Below are 16,686 nucleotides of genomic sequence, written 5' to 3' on the forward strand. Positions count from 1 at the left end.
CAGGGCTGGTGCACTTCCAGAGGAGGCCTAGAAACTTTTCAGGGCTTGCTCATGGGTCAGAGGACCACCACCAAAGAGCAGAGGCTATCCCTCTTCCTCCGGAGCTGGGGAAGGCAGCCACCGTCCTGGGGCGGGACCAGTCCAGAAATGTGTTCTTTCTGAAGCCCCTGCCTTCCGTGGGCATTGCTATGCCTGAGAAAGGCCCCCTCAGTCCCAGAGTCAGGAGCAGTGACAGACTGTCTCCAACGCTAGCCCAGGATCACGACCCGAAACCATCCTGTCTTTGGGAGGACAGGTCTCCTTCAGGAGCCAGGGAGGGGACTGGCCCCTCTCCCCACCCCAGTTCCAGGACTCCCGGAACCTGCAAGAGCTCTTCATCTGAGGAGGAGTCATGGAGAGCAAGTGTGTCTCATCAGCCCAGCAAGTGAAAGAACCAAACTCCAACGCTCAGGTCCTAACAGAAGCAGAATTTCAATGTACTGTTTGGGGGCAGCCTCCTCCCCTCTTACGTGGCCTTGGGGGACCCCAAGAAAAGTCTTCTTTGTTCTCCTTCCCTCAGAGAGAGGAGCTGGCCCCGTGTGCCAGGGTCCCCACCGTGTTCCCAGTGCTGAGGAAGAGCCACACGCAGGGGCCTGGTGTCAGGAGTGTGGTCGGCCACTGCTCCTGGGCTCCCAGCCAGGGGCCTGGTGGCTGCATGGAAAAGCTGAATTGCTTTTGGGGGAAGGAGTGCTCACTGCCCACACCGCTCACCATTCCCCTCTGCACTCTGCAATCCAGGCTCTGTGTCCAGCTTACGTCGATCACCAGCACTCCACATGTTCCTGCCATGGGAGGGATCATTGAGCATCACCCCATTGCACAGAGGAGGAGAGCGAGGCCCAGTGAGGGGAGCTAAATGGCTCCAGTCCCAGAACTGGTCAGCAGAGAAGCTGGAAAGCCAGCCCTCCAGAGCCCCTGCTAGACCAGTCAGAGACTCCCTGAGTTGAAAGCAAGCCCTCCCTGCCTGACAAGCCACGCACTGGCCCCTGACCTTCATGATGGCCTGTTCTTGACCGTGAAGGTGAGCTGGCCGACTAGGAGGGGGAGTCCAGCTGGTGAGACAGGCTGTAGCTACAGGACAAAGTGACACGTCTGAGCTAGCAGGAGCCACACTCTGGTCTCCCTCCCGGAGCCTGCCTGGGAGCTGGAATCTGGGTGCCCTAGGGGCCAGCACACAACAGGGTCTGCACTGACCAGGGATCCATGGCCCCCAGGGAGAGTCCACTCTGCCCTCTCCCCGCACCTGCCTGGCCTCACCTCTCCTCACTGTGGGGCTGCAGGACCCGGAACCAGGCCCCATAGGGATGGCTCGGTTCCAGCTTGTAATGATTTTGCAGCTCCCGGAGCCCCTGGATTTCCTGGGGTCAGAGGGAGGACTGGCTGTGGACCAGGACTGGGCTGGGGAGGATGCAGGGCCTTGTGGAGAGTGAAGGATGGGGCAGGGGCCGAGTCCTGGGGCCACTGCGCATGTCTAAAAAGGGCTGAAATCCCTGAATGCCCATGGGGTCCCTCATTACAGTAACGACCCCCTTCACACTCGGGCATCCTGCTGGTGGGCCCCTCCACCCCGGCCTCCTTCCCGCCCCTCTGACTCCAGCCAGGGCTGCAGCCAGGGACAGGCTGGACCTCTGTCCCGGATCCTGCCAGGAAGACAAGGCAGAAGGAGGAGAGGAGAAGGGGAAGGGGCAGACTGATCTTCTCCCTGTCCTGAGTCGGCCTCCACTGATGCCTCCAGGTCCTCTGGCCCAGCCCTGCACTTAGCTGGACCCTGAGAGGGAGTCTGCATTCCAGGCCAGCTGGGTGGGGGGGTATTCAATGACCTGTGCGTCCCCAGATGTCCTACCCACCTGGCCTTGCACCCTAAGGCCTGCCGCCCAGGGTGGGTGTGATTGCGGGGCCCAGTGGACTTTGGGGCCACAGAGCAGTTGGCTGTGGTGAGGGGATGTGGGGGACCGGTCAGGTGCAGAGCCATGGGGCTCATGTACATCCGCTGCAGGGCTGGTTCACCGTACAGGTGCTGCGTGCAGGTCTCCTTTGCACACCTGGCCATGACACACCTGGCTGGCCCTCTCGGTGGGGAGGCCTGGGTGCCTGGTGCACCTGTCCCCCACCTACCCCTGGAGGAGCGGCCACGTTCAAGCTTTTCCATGTCCAACCCTCAGGGACAGTTGGGAACCTGGGTCAAGAGAGGCAGGCACTGGCCCAAGACAAATGAGGGGTGCAGAGCCCAAGGAGCAGGGCTGCTCTCCAGTCCTAGGCCAGCCCCAACCCTCCCATGAGGGTCGCTTTGGGGGTGAGAGCCCCTCAGATCCTCAGGGATAGCTACCCACCCTGTCCCATGTGGGGACATGACCTTGGCATCCCCAGGCATGTAGAGGCATGCGCACCTGCAAACCCACCCACACGCACCACTCTGACTGCCCAGCTGGGGGTCAGAAGGGGAGGACACCCTGGGAGCGAGGTGGGGGACAAGGGGGAAAGAAGAAAGAGGTTGGAGACAGCTGGGCCATGGGGCAGGGCATCAGGACTCCTGGCAAGGACCCAGATCCAGAGCATGGGGAGGGGAGACAGGCCAGGCTGATGGTCAGGGGTCCCCAAGGGACCCAGGGGGTTGCCAGGGCACTGGGAAAAGACAGGGTCTGGGTTCCGGTGTCCACCACCATCCTGCGCACTCGGAGTAGGAAGAGATACCCACCCCCAAGTCCAGAGGGCTATAGCACAAAAGGCCTCAGCTTCCTCTGCTGTCACTTGGGCTGCAGAGATGCAGTGTCCCAAGGGTCCCACAGGCTTGTAGAAGAGCCTGTTGGCCTTGGATCTCCATCCCCGACCCCCTGTGATCCCAGTCTGGGGAAAATGCTTTGTACTCCCTCGAGGTCCTTCTCAGCAGAGGACAGACTCGGGGCTTGGGGGGCTGAGGACCTGGCTACGCAGAACAGGGCAGAGCACTGGGCCACCAGTCTGGAGACCAAGGTCAGGGCCCTCCTTGTTGCAGCCTCAGGGTCCCCATGTGGAAGAGGATCCAGAATCACTGCTCTGGTCAGGGTGAGGAGGCCTTAGGAAGGACTGGAGCACCGGGACCGGAGAGGGAAACAGGGACAAGGGAGGCTTCTGAGGTTTCTCACATCGCCCATGGAACCCACAGATCCTGCTCCTGTGAGAGACACAGACACAGAGACAGAGAACGAACACAGGACAGAGGGAACCAGGAGAAGTCACAGACTCCACCAGCTTGGAAATGACATCCCGGCATTTTGTGCCATTCCATTCCTGAGAGCGCCGTCACAGGCCATCCACCCTGGAGGGGAGGGGATTCCACAGGGATGTGTGACCAGGATTCAGGGGTATTAGGGGCCACTGTGGGGACTGCCCAGCACACGGGCACAGACGAGGCCCTGGGACCTGAGCCTAACCCTAATGGGAGCCCCTGGAAGTCTGCGTCACCAGGGGACAAGGTCAGAATCAGTTCATTCCTACCTTCCCACGGGGGCTGGGACACAGGCAGGAGGGGGGTGGCTTTGCCTGGACGCCAGAGCAGACCCAAGCCCCTCTGAGCTGTGTTCCATGCCAAGCCCAGCTCCTTGGCTCATCCTTGCATTGCCAAGTATGCCCCAGCCTCCTGTGATAGCAGGTATGGAACACGTGTAAGGTCCTACCCCTGATGGCGTCCCTAGAAGTAGAAGCCAGAATTCCCCGATGTGCAGATGGGGAGCCTGGGGAGGCCCTGAGAGGCACGGGGTCTGTCCAGGTTCATAGCTCTGGGCCCGCACAGGAACCAGGTCTGAACCCAGCTCTGTGCCATCACAGCAGAGACACCAGCTGCACCCAGGCCTCCCGGGGGCTGTGGGTGGGCTGTGAGGGTGTCACTGTGTGGATGCGGCATGGGGGGGAGGGTGAGCATTGAGCAGCGGGGGAGGGGGCCCCTCGGGGGGCTCTTGTGTGAGGAGGAAGTTGGGTAAGGGGACCCCAGGCAGTGGTGACCTCACTTCCCTGACAACAGAGCCCAACAGAATTTGGAACCCCGGTAACCAGGCACCCACATTCCACAGACAGCCCCCTGCCCAGCTCATTTCATTGGAGATCTTAATGGCAAAATGTTCACGTGTTGCCTGCCAAGGTCCCGAGGCTGCAGGTGGAAGAAGGCGCGCCTTGAGGACGCTGTCCCCCGCTGGGGATTTCATGTCAGGACTCCCCACCGCCTCTGGCCATTTGGTCGGAAGGACAGAAAGGTGACAGCAGGAGGCCCAGAGCCGGCCACCCAGCCCCACTTGCTCTGATGACCTGTGTAGCCCCAGGTGCCCTCCCTGTGTGTGTGTGTGTGTGAGTGTGCACATGTGTGTGCATGTGTATGTGAGTGTGTGTGTAAAGAGGGGTCATGGGGGTGGGGACTGGGCAGGAGGACAGTGCGGATGGCCGGGCAGGGCTGTGATGCCTTGGGGCCGGCTACCGGTCCCTGTCTTTGCAGAAGGCCACGGAGGACACGGAGAGGCAGCTGGCGGACGTGCCCTCCTCCCTGACAGAGGGGGTGACCCCAAAGGCATCCCAAGAAACAGGTGCTGGGGATTGCCAGGCAAGACCTCCGACACCACGCGGACCACCGTCCCAGGTGGTCGTCCACTGGACAGTGGTCCAGGAGCCGGAGCCCATGGAGGCCGAGGCCGAGGGTGAGAAGGGTGGGGCTGGGTGTTTGTGGTGTGTGGGGACGGGTCGGTGCGGCCCCACAAGGGAGGAGCTCCCAGAGGCTGGTGTGGGGCCAGGAGCAACGACTGGGCACAGAGCACACAGCGGGTGGACTGCAGTTGGGGAGACGTCCCCGTGAAGGTTCCTTCCCGGCTGTGGCTTCTCTGGGAGGCCCTGGGCTGGGCTCTGTCTCTGCAAAGGCCCATGGAGAGTAAGCACAGGGGTGAGCTTTTCTCCTCTCACAGCTGCTCCACCACCTGAGGAGCTAGAGCCCGATCTGGAGGGAGGGCTGGTGCCTGCAGTGACTTCAGGAGGAGACCAGGAGCCAGCAGGTGACCCGGCACCTGCCCACGGAGAGCCTGGCGCTGTCCAGGAAGAACTGGCACCTGCTCCTGCCCCAGCCCCTGCCCCTGCCCCTGCTGCAGTTCCTGCCACTCCCCCTTCCCCCACCCCAGCCCCTGCCCCCGCCTCGCACCCAGATCCTGACCCTGCTCCTGCCCCTTCCCTTACCCCTGCCTCTGCCCCTGCCTGTGCTCTTGTTCCTGCCCCTGTCTGCGCTCTTGTTCCTGCCCCTGCCCCTGCCCCTGCTCCTGCTCCTGTCCCTGCCAGAGCCACTGTCCCTGACCCAGATCCTACCCTTGCTCCAGCCCCTGTCCATACTCCTGCCAGAGCCGCTGCCCCTTCTCCTGCCCCTGCCAGGGGTCCCCTTCCTGCCCCTGACCCAGATCCTGCACCTGCCACTACTGCTGACCCTGTCCCTCCCCTTGCCTCTGCCCCTGCCCCTGCTCTTACCTCTGTCCCTGCCCCTGTCCCTGCCCCTATCCTGAGCCCTGCCCCTACTCCTGCTCCTGCAGGGCTCCCACAGCCACATCCAGAGCCCACAGCCCTGCAGGGAGAGCTCCTTGTACAATCACCCTTAGTTCCATCCCCGGAACCCGAGACCCCGCCCGATTGTTTCATCCCCTCCCCCTGTGTTCTTTCTCTCTGGTACATATTAACTGTTATTTTATCCTTCCATGTCCTATATACTGTTTATTATTTGTTTTAAATAAAATTACTTGTTTTCAATTGAACACGTCTTGAGCATTAAGTACATGCCCAACGCTGTGCCACCACACCCCAGAACATTGCCGCAGAATATCTCATTCCCCAAAGGAGTCCCCGAACCAGAAGCCCTCCCTGCCCATTTCTCCTGCAGCCCAGACCCCGGTGACCCCTAAGCTGCTTTCTCTCTCTGTTCCTTTACCTATTCCTGATGTTTCTGTAAGTGGAATCACACAATAGGGGCCTTTGTGTCTGCCCCCCTATTTTCAAAGGGGACTCGTTTTCTTCTGTGTTTATTTGTCATAAAATTTCCCTTATTTGATATTGAAATCCCCGATGGATGACACATCAGATGGAATCATAGAGGCCACTTTAGGAATTATGGGCACAATCTCGGGGCTGAGACCCCTGGTCCTGCTGGGACACCACAGCCTGAACCCAGACAGGACAGGGCTGGTTCCTCCTGAGACCCACACAGAAACCAGGGAAATGCAGAAAGCTGGAAGACACACCACAAAGGGCAAAAGCATTGCTCACAACCCAAGGCCAAAGAAAGGGTTCACCTGACTCTGGTCCAAACCACGCTCCAAGTCACTGGGTTCCACAGGGACAGAGACCAAACACATGCAAGTCCAAGGCGGAAGGATAGGCACGCAGGGAATATGTGTCAGAGATGCGGGAGCTCCTGGGGAAGGACTCCGGCAAAGGAAACCCTATGGAGGCAGCGCTGGTCACCCTCAGACTGGCAGGTGTCTGGTCTGGGGACCAGCAGCCCTGGGGAGAACATGAGGAAGTAGAGGTCCCCTGGAGAGAAGGGTGACAGGCACCCCTGTCTGGGAGAACAGTGAGCAGCACCCACCCAGGCCACAGGTGCACCCATCCTCAGCCTCGGACTCAGCCCCGGAAACTCTGGCTCGGTTTTTCACACGCCTATTGTCAGGAGTGTTCATCACAGCGGTGCTGGAGAGAGCAGGGAATGGAACAGCACTAATGCCCAAGGAGATGGATGGGATCCACGGTCCCAGTTCTCATGATAGAATGCCCTGCAGCTACTGTCCCGGTGTCATCCGGGGCACAGGATCCGGGAAGCCCCTCCTGAGACCCACCCCTCCTGCCACCCTGCCCCTGGGAACATTGGGAATTGTTTGAGGAGGAGGGGGAGAGGATCCAGGATGACAGCGGGTCCAAGCAGAAGGAAGGTCAGCACTGGGAGGACAGATGGACGTGCCCTGAGCCACCATCCAGGGCCCAGGCTGTGATGCCCTCGGACTTCACCCCAACTAAGGACTCCTGATTTATGGACCCAGCTTCTGTGGTTTTACTCCCTCCCTCATTCATTCTCTCCCTCATTCATTCCCCACCTCCAACCCTCCCCTCCCTCCCCCTCCCTCCCTCCCTCCTTCCTCCCTCATTCAGCAGAGGATCTGGGGTCCCTGCTGTGTACTGAGCACTGGGGCTTCATCAGTGAGCACCCCCCAACCCACATGGTCACGTCCACTGTGGGAGGTGACGGGGGCAGTCCTCAGGGCTAGCACTGGTGATGAGCACCAGGAATCTGCTCCTGAAAACACCGGCCAGTTGCACAAAGAATGGAGAGACCCATGCTTAGCACTTCCTCTAGAAAAATCTAGTCCTGAAAAGTGATGAAAAGTAAGTATATCCTAGACTTCATGCGATGTGAGTTCTAATGGCAGGTACCTACTGATTCCTAGAACCAACAAAGAGTAAATCATCCAGTGTCGACTGGGGTGTTGTGACCCAACTTTTCTGACCAAATGACACGTTTCAGCCAACATCTCCAGGGCCTCTGAGTTTTCCCAAGGGTCTCTGCGATTCTCTGATCCTTCCATCAACCTCCTTGGGAAGCTCTATCCTGTCGTCTTCCTTGTCTCCTGCCTCTTCTGGGACCCTTCCGTGGCCTCCCCACCAGGGCCACCCCCACCAGGACTCCCTGTGCCCTCTGGCCTGACACCCACTTCCCATGCTGGGTCCCGTGAGCCCGGTGCTTTTTGCAAGGACTGTGTGCTCCCTCTGGGGTCACTTGGCATCTCTCTTGCAGTGGCCTGCATCTTCCTGTGCTGGGTCTCCTCTGAGCAGTCTGTGAGGCCGGACTGTACCCATGTCACGGGCATGGAAGCGAGAGTCCAGAAGGTCCAGACGACCTGCTCCCAGTCCCAGCGTGTGGAGCCTGGGTCAAGGATGGTCCGCGAGCAGAGGAAGACTTGGGCCCAGGGAGACTGAGGGAGGATGTGGCACAGTGAGCCTGCAGGAGGAGAGTGAGCACTATGTGGGCCTGGTGCTCTGACCTGCTGGGAGACCGCATCTCACCCACAGCAGCTCTGTCCCCAGGGCTGGAGGGTGTCAGGGTAGCCACCCTCCGAGGCTCTAGGCTGACAGTGACTGGCAGGAGAGGAGGTGCACCTGATGCAGGAGAGAACCCTCAGGCAGAGAGGAGGGGGCAGGTGCTCCCCCAGCAGCTGGAGGAACTCGGGGTAGCCACCCTCCCAGGGTGCAGGATGGCAGTGGCCGGCAGGGGAGGAGGCACCTGGTGCAGGAGAGAGCCCTCAGGCAGAGAGGAGGGGATAGGCTCTCCCCCAGCAGCAGGTGCACTGGGGCAGGCTGAGGGGGCATCCGTGGACAGCAGTGCCTGCAGCTGGGGTCTCCACACAGACCCCCTCCTCAGGCTCAGCACAAGCTTGTCTGGATGGCCTTTGTCCCCCAAATACAAAGTCTGGCCCAGGACCCTCCTCAAGCCCTGACTCCCAATCCTTTGACCTCAGCTCAAGTGACAAGAAATGGCCAATAGTTTAGGTGGGGTTGGGTGCACAGGGACATTTGCTTTTCTGGCCCATGCTGTAACATTGCTGGCATTTTAAAGATCTCAGGGCTTTGATTCAAAAACGGTAGGATGCCGGGGACCCCAGTCGGCTTTCTGGAAACCTGCCTCTGGGCCTTGCAGCCCTCCCATCCCACCAGTTCTGCTCAGAATCCCTCCAGGTCACAGACCCACAGTCTTGGCTCCTCAGATGGCCCGGACGATGCACCTTCAAAAAGCGATCCCGGTGGGGCAGCAGGACACACCGCGGATTCCAGCAAATACACCTCCCAGAAACTGAGGGTGCTGCTGGACGAGCTGTCTGAAAACAGCCATGTCAGGGTTCCAGGAAGATACCAGAGGCACAGGAGTAACTGAGGAGCATCTGAAGGTCAGGTAGGGGCAGTCAGAGCTTCCAGACCCTTCTTCCCTAAAGCTCCTCATTCCTCAGCCTTTCTTCCGGTGATTCTGCCTGGTTTCTATTTGCCCCAACTGTTATCCATTGCCTTAGGCAGCAGAGACTCACGTATGCCTTTAAATGTTTTGGACATTGAATGTCCTCCAGTAGCCACTTCACTACTGGGAAAGTTGGTAGCAAGCAAGAAGTCCCAGAGGACTCCAAGGGTCTGGACTTGGTGTTTCCCTCTCCTGAGATGGGGACACCTGTGGGAGGTGCAGGTGGTCAGCTGGGGGAGGGGGGCAGGCACCTGACGTGGACAGATGGGGCATAGGTGAGGCCCGAGGCCCCCGGGGTATGTGCCTGGCATCCGGACTGGACAGGTCTTCAGAGCTGCAGACTGGCTGGGATCATCTTCAGGCTGAGGAGGAAGGTGAGGGGAGCAGAGGGGACTGAGGAGGTTCGGCTCAGACAGGAGAGGGCTGAGCCACACTTTTGGGGGAAAAGCGGGGTCAGGTTCAGGCTCACAGGGACAGACCTTGAGGCCATTATGCCATGTGAAATAAGCCAGTCCCTAAGGGACCGACACTGGAGGACCCCACTTGTGAGGGATGGAGAGCACTCCCATCACAGAGGTGGAAGGAGCTGCTGGGTGCCGGGGCTGGGGAAGGGGAATGGGGGGTTAGGGTCTCGTGGGTAGAGGTTCAGTTGGGGATGATGAAAACATTGTGGCAATGGACCGGAAGTAGCCGGTGCAGAACAGGGAATATACTTATTGCCACTGAAACGCGCTTCATGGTATCAGCTGTATGTCCATTATACCACAATACAAAAGAAGTGAGTCAGGACGTCGGGGCCGTCGCGAGTCCCTGGAGGGCCCAGGAGCAGGGAGCCTGTATCTTAGTTCTCGCTCTCACGCTCTGCCCCTTGTTGGGTGACTGAGCTCAGTAAGTGCTTGCTAAGACACAGTGCAGGCAGCTGGTCCAGAGAAAGTGCACAAGTGCAAACCCACTGGTGGGCACTGAGGAATCCCAAGGGGACATGCATCCAGACAGAGCGAGTGCCCACATTTCACAAACACCAGCACAGAAATAGCCATTTATTTTTTTTAAAGATTTTATTTATTTATTTGAGAGAGAGGGAATGAGAGACAGAGAGCACGAGAGGGAAGAGGGTCAGAGGTAGAAGCAGACTCCCTGCTGAGCAGGGAGCCCGATGTGGGACTCGATCCTGGGACTCCAGGATCATGACCTGAGCCGAAGGCTGTCGCTTAACCAACTGAGCCACCCAGGCGCCCAGAAATAGCCATTTAAAACCAAGGCAGGAACCTTATATAGCCCAGAGGGCTCCACGCTCCTGGAGGCCGAGCTAGTGGCCACGGCCAAGGCCTCTGGTGGTGAGGGCACTGGGGGGTCTGAGAGGTGACTCGGCGCACCCTGACCCTGAAGCCCCATGGCCGCGGTGAGGTGTAAGGACTGGGAGGGAAGACCCGGCCAGCGCCTGTTCTGGCTCCATGGCTGCTACAGGGCTGCTCCCAGCCCCAACAGGCAATGTCTGTTTAGAACCAGAGAGAAAACCTTTTCCCTCAATCGTTCTTTTTAAAGATGGTTGCTCAGCATTGACACAGAAAAACCTCTGACATAAAACTGGAGCCATTCACAGCTGCAAATGACCCCGAAATGATCAAAATGTAGTGACCACAAAGAGAGGAACGTGTGCCCCCAGGCAGGCCTCCTGTGCACAGGGGTGCCTGGGGCGTTGGCGTGCCCATGCAAGCAGTGCTGGGCTCCACAGTTTCCCTCAAGGGGACAGAAGTAGGAATCTGCTCTGACAGCTCCGCTCAAGGCAGCACCCCCTGATGGAGACGGGGGCAGCCCCTTGTGACTTCCAGATGTTCTGGTGATTCTTGGGCACAGCCATGGATCTCAGCTTCTTCATGACCCAGGGAATGATGGGGGGCCAGGCCAGCAGCCTCGGGTCCCGCAGATCCTCCAGGGGACAGCCCAGCAGCCGCGGGTCCTGCATGGCCTCTGGGGGCAGCCCCTCATGAGTTCTGTGTGTCCTGGTGATTCTTGGGCATGGCCCGAATCTCAGCTTCTTCATGACAGGGGCCAGCCCAGCAGCCGCGGGTCCCACAGGTCCTTCAGGGGACAGCCCAATACCGTGGGTCCCATAGCTCCTCTGGGGACAGTGCCTCATGAGTTCTGGGGGTCCTGGTGATTCTTGGGCACAGCCATGGATCTCAGCTTCTTCATGACCCGGGGAATGATGGGGGCCAGCCCAGCAGCCGTGGGTCCCACAGGTCCTCCGGGGAGAGCACCTTGGTGGGCCTGTGCAAGTCCCGTGCGCTCCCTCTAGGGTCACTTGGCATCTCCCTTGCAGCGGCCTGCGTCTTCCTGCGCTGGGTCTCCTCTGAGCAGTCTGTGAGGCTGCACTGTGCCCATGTCACGGGCACGGAAGCGAGAGTCCAGAAGGTCCAGATGACCTGCTCCCAGTCTCACCATGTGGAGCCTGGGCAGGGAGTGGTCCCTGAGCAGAGGAGGACTTGGGCCCAGGGAGCCTGAGGGAGGATGTGGCACAGTGATCCCACAGGAGGAGAGTGAGCAATGTACGGGCCTGGTGCTCAGACCTGCTGGGAGACCACATCGCACTGGCTCTGTCCCCAGGGCTGGAGGTTGTCAGAGTATACACCCTCCCAGGCTGCAGGCTGGCAGGGACTGGCAGGAGAGAAGGCCCCTGGTACAGGACAGAGCTCTCAGGCAAAGAGGAGGGGGCAGGTGTTCCCCCAGCAGCTGGAGGAGCTCTGTGTAGCCACCCTCCCAGGCTGCAGGCTGACAGTGACTCGCAGGAGGAGGCGCACCTGGTGCAGGAGTGAGCCCTCTGCAGAGAGGAGGGGGCAGGTGCTCCCCCAGCAGCAGGGGCACTTGGACAGCCTGAGGGGCATCAGTGGACAGCAGTGCCTGCAGCTAGGGTTTCTACACAGACCCCCTCCTCAGGCTCAGCACAAGATTGCCTGGATGGCCTTTGTCCCCCAAATACAAAGTCTGGCCCAGGATCCCCCCTCAAGCCCCAACTCCCAATCCTTTACACCCAGCTCAAGTGACAAGAAATGGCCAATAGTTTAGGTGGGGGTGGGTGCACAGGGACATTTGTTTTTGTGGCCCATGCTGTCCTGTGGCTGGCATTTTAAAGATCTCAGGTCTTTGATTCGAAAACAGTAGGATGCCGGGGACCCCAGTCGGCTTTCTGGAAACCTGCCTCTGGGCCTTGCAGCCCTCCCATCCCACCAGTTCTGCTCAGAATCCCTCCAGGCCACAGATCCACAGTCTTGGCTCCTCAGATGGCCCAGACGATGTGCCTTCAAAAAGCGATCCTGGTGGGGCTGCAGGACACACTGCAGATTCCACCAAATCCCCCTCCCAGAAAGTGAGGGTACCACTGGACCAGCTGTCCAAAAACTGACAGGTCAGGGTTCCAAGAAGACACCAGAGGCACAGGAGTAACTGAGGAGCATCTGAAGGCCAGGTAGGGACAGTGAGAATCTCCAGTTTTGCCTAGGGGCAGCTCCCGTCCCCCTAAACCCTCAGTGGGATGGCTTTACTGGGGGATTGGGGGGGACCATGCCTGGAGGACCCATGGCTCCACTGTTAGAGGTCGCCGACTTGATCAGTGCACAGGTGGGGAAACCTGGCCACACCCCGAAGAATTTCTAGAAACAGTAGCCATCTCAGTGGTAGCTGACCTGGGAGGTCAACCTTCCAGCTGCCTGAGGTGGGATCGAGCCACAGACCAGCACACTAGCCAGAAATGGAAGAAGGAGAACAAGTTCTTCATTTCATAGTTTCTAAGTCACCGGTTTGTGCCTACGGTCAGTATACTTTGCATCCTGGGAAATCTCTGCCTGTCTAAGGTCATGAAAATATTCTCCTCATGTTCTCTGCTGGAGAAGTTCTTGAAAAATCTCTGGTTTATAGGTAAAAATCATCCGGAATTGACTTTGGTTGGCACAGCCATGCTGGGAAAAGGATGGATTTTCCCCAAAATACTAAAAATAGAACTCCTGTATGATCCCACTATCAGGTAGACCTTTTCAGGAAATGAAGTCAGTTTCTCGAAGTAAGATCTGCACTCTCCCACCCAATCTCCCTGAGGAGGGGCGGCCACCCTTAGCAACCCTCCCATTGAGGCAGGCGCCTCCCTGGACAAGGGGCTACCCCAGGGCTGGGAGGTCTCCACAGCAGCACACCCAATATCCTGGATACTAGGAGACAGAGTACAGCACCAGGCCAGTGAGGGTCAGGACACACTAACCCAAATATGGCACCTTGGCAAATTAAAGATAGAAACTAAAAGAACTTTTGCATAGAGCAGAAGCAAGAAGGTCTCTCTCACCCCCAGCCATCAGCCCTTCTTCCCTTAAGCAGGTAGACTACTCCCATGTGGAACTTTCTCTCCCTGGACCACAGGGATGATGTGCTTATCACCAGAGTCAAGGAATTTAGGACCACGGGGTCTATAGGAACACACCTGGTTAAACGAACCCTTATCTTCCTAGTTAACTTCTTTACTGTTTATGAGCCCTAGTCCAAACCCCTGTGTCTGTCAATTCTTCACACACTTACTGCTTCTTTGTCTAAAAGGTAGAAGAGCTGTCTGCTCCAGTCACCTCTGCTGGTCGTCATGGTCTTGTGAGGCTCCCACCAAAACAATCAATACATTTTGCTTGCTTTTCTCCCGTCCATCTGTCTTTGTCAATTTCCAGACTCAGCCAGGGACCTTAAGAGGGTTGAGGAAACCTTTTCCTCTCTTGCAACACTGTGGGGCGGGGGGTGTGGAGTCAGAAAAACCCATCCCATCTTCCTGGCTTTGGTGAAAACTGACCTCTACTGGGAAGCAGCACAGGACAGTGCATGGCTGGAGGAGCCAGAGAGAGGCACGTGGAACATGTAGGAGCGACTTGGCCCCAGTGACAAGTCCAGGGTGTGATTATGACTATTATAATGGAAGCATCCCGAACATCAGACCTTCCCCACGCCAGGCTTCATGATTGCTGCTCGTTGTAGTTGCTACTGTTGGTTTAGTGACTTTTCTGAACTTACTTTGTCAAGTCTGTATTCTTTGCTGTGTGTATGGCTACTGAATCCCTGTGCTGTTAACTTAGTGGTCAGCCAGTAGCTGGGCAGAGAAGTCACCCCTGTTTCCGAGCTATGGGTTACAGATTGGAGGTCCCCACAACCTCTTCAGGTTTGAATAATCTGCTTGCTCCAGTGGCTCATGGAACTCAGAGAAACATGTTACTTACTAGATGACCAATTCATTGAAAGGACAGAACTCAGGGCCAGGCAGCCAGAAGCGATGAGCAGGGCAAGGTGTATAGAAGAAGCTCAGAGCTTCCCTGCTCTCTGAAAGAGGCCTTTGCCCACCTCCACTCTGACCTTTGTCTATACTTCCTAACTGAGGACGTCCTTCCTTTGGGCTCATCTTTTAACTCGAGTGAAAGACCCAGTGGGCACAAAAATGACTCCTCAAGTACTAACCACTGCTGCCGTCTTGGTGATTCTTGGGCACAGCCATGAACCTCAGCTTCTTCCTGATGGGGGGCAGCCCAGCAGCCGTGGGTCCCACAGGTCCTCCAGGGGCAGCCCAGCAGCTGTGGGTCCTACAGGTCCTCTGGGGATAGCACCTTAATGGGCTTATGGCCCAGCAGGTACCTGTTCAGGTGGCTCTCGTCGTGCCACACAGCCTCGATCCCATTGGCCAGGTTGACCCCCATTGTCTGGTGACAGGCCAAGGTCAGTTGGTGAACCTCTACCACCGACCCCTCAGAAAAGGCCCCCTTGTAGTCAAAGTAGCCCTTGCCCCTGGGAAATGTGCACCTGGGACTGTGGCCAATGCTCGTAGCTGAAATCCTTGTGGGCCACCTGGTAGAAACCGGGGCGCAGGGTGCCAAAGAGGGTCTCCATACTCATGTGGTCACGGAACTTCATGTCCACCTCTGTGCACACCAGGTAGTCCACCTCACAGAGGAATTGTGGAGTTAATCTTAGAAAATATATTGTCAGCCCTAAGGAGTGATTGTGGAAGCAGCTGAAATGTCAGCAGTGTTCCTGGCCTCAGGCTACTGACCACAATGGCCCAGTAGGAGCAGGATCCCATGATCCCCAGGGGCAGGGCCTAGGTTAGGAGCCAGGAAAGAATGTAACCCTCTGTGCCCCCCTTCCTGCACCTGGCGTTTGCTAGCACAAACATCCCACTCTTCCCCGATCCCATGACGGCCTCCCTGCGTGCCTGCACCTATGGGAGAGTGCAGGCCTGCTTCACAGCTTCAGGATACTTGCCATCCCTTTGTCCTCCTTTCCCACGCTTTGAGGCGTCTGCCTTTGCTTTTCCGATAAAAAATGACGTAAAAGCGATGTGCAGAACCCAGCTGCTGCTGCCCTACTTACAGAGGCAGCCCTGCATGGCCGCTCAGATTGGTGTCTGAGAACTTTATTTCAGCGCGCGATGACAGGAAGAGCTGCTTACAGAAGCGGCGGATCATCACGTGCTCTGCATGGACGCGTCCTCCCAGCGCGGGGTGCTGGGGACCTCGAGGACCACCACCTTCCGGCCTTCCCGGAGGGGCACATGGGGCCCGGCGGGCAACTGATTAGTGAAGACGTAGTAGGTGACCCTGTGTCCCACCATGAACTGCTTCTCAACTGTCTGCAGGAACATCTCCAGGAAGACCATGTATCCACAGGGACAGGGGACAGGGCTGGAGGAGGGTCACTGCCAGAGGCTGGCAGCAGGACCCCAAAACTTGGGCCGTGAACGTGTGCACTTTCTTCAAGGGGGCAGGCCCTGGGCTGCTTTAAGCAACAGCCACCCTCCTGGCCTGGCCTGAGCGTGTCTGCTGGTGGGGCCTCCCTACCTTCGGCTCCCAGAGATGGGAGCCACCAGGACCCCATCTTACAAAGGGGAGCCTGAGGCTTAGAGGCTAGAAATCCATGCAGCTGATTCTACCCAGTCTGTAGGCCACAGAAACAAGGGCTGTGCCCAAAGGTGCTCAACTTATGGCAGGTGGGGACAGAACCTGCAGGGGGTCAGGCAGGGGAGGGGATGTGCAGGTTTTGCCCGGCTGCTCAGCACGGGGAGTGTTCCTGGCTCCAGCATGCTGACTGTCGGGCTTCATGGGTCACAGGGTCACCTATCCTAACCCTAACCCTTAACCCTAACCCCTAACCCTAACCCCAACCCTAACTCTAATCAAACATCATGCTCAATTTTGAGGACTGACAGCTCTACTCTGAAATCAAAAACAAGTCCATCATGCTGGCTTTCACTCATTGCTCAGTATCGTACTGAAAGTTCTACCCAGAATGATAAGGCAAGAAATCCACATGTGGAAGAAAACAGTAGAACTAGGTCTATTCAGAGACCAGAGATGACATCATCTTATAGACAGAGCTTCCTAAACAATCAACAAATGATTACAGCCAGTTAATATCAATATACAAGAATCTCTCTTATTTGTATACATTAGCCATGAATCATCCAAAAAATAATTTAAGAAAACAATTCCATTTTAGGGAACATTATCATTGACAAAATACTTAGGAATAGATGTAATCAAGGTGCAAGTCTTGTACGCTGAAAATTACAAAACATTGCTGAAAGAAAGGGAAACCTAAATAAATCTGAGGACCCCACGGTGATGAAAAGACATACTATT

At 57.5% G+C, this 16,686-nt stretch overlaps 1 protein-coding gene and 1 pseudogene across 1 annotated transcript; one reads left to right on the forward strand and one right to left on the reverse strand.

Moving 5' to 3' along the window:
- The first annotated feature begins 4,077 nt into the window (after window positions 1-4,077).
- LOC118356710 (skin secretory protein xP2-like) lies at window positions 4,078-5,466 on the forward strand. Its single transcript, XM_035726076.1, has 4 exons — window positions 4,078-4,265; window positions 4,502-4,700; window positions 4,962-5,187; window positions 5,442-5,466. Exons 1-4 carry the CDS (start codon window positions 4,131-4,133, stop codon window positions 5,464-5,466), a joined length of 585 nt encoding a protein of 194 aa, XP_035581969.1. The 5' UTR covers window positions 4,078-4,130.
- Window positions 5,467-10,194: 4,728 nt separating this feature from the next.
- LOC113912174 lies at window positions 10,195-16,106 on the reverse strand (annotated as a pseudogene).
- Window positions 16,107-16,686: the final 580 nt, after the last annotated feature.

Source organism: Zalophus californianus, chromosome 2 (genome assembly GCF_009762305.2).
Source record: "Zalophus californianus isolate mZalCal1 chromosome 2, mZalCal1.pri.v2, whole genome shotgun sequence".
NCBI classification, from domain to species: domain Eukaryota; kingdom Metazoa; phylum Chordata; class Mammalia; order Carnivora; family Otariidae; genus Zalophus; species Zalophus californianus.

Coding starts and splice junctions, on each gene's coding strand:
- LOC118356710 (XM_035726076.1), top strand. CDS start 4,131: ATGTTCACGTGTTGCCTGCCAAGGTCCCGAGGCTGCAGGTGGAAGAAG. Junction 4,701..4,961: donor CATGGAGGCCGAGGCCGAGG/GTGAGAAGGGTG, acceptor CTCCTCTCACAG/CTGCTCCACCACCTGAGGAG. Junction 5,188..5,441: donor CCAGCCCCTGCCCCCGCCTC/GCACCCAGATCC, acceptor CCCCTGACCCAG/ATCCTGCACCTGCCACTACT.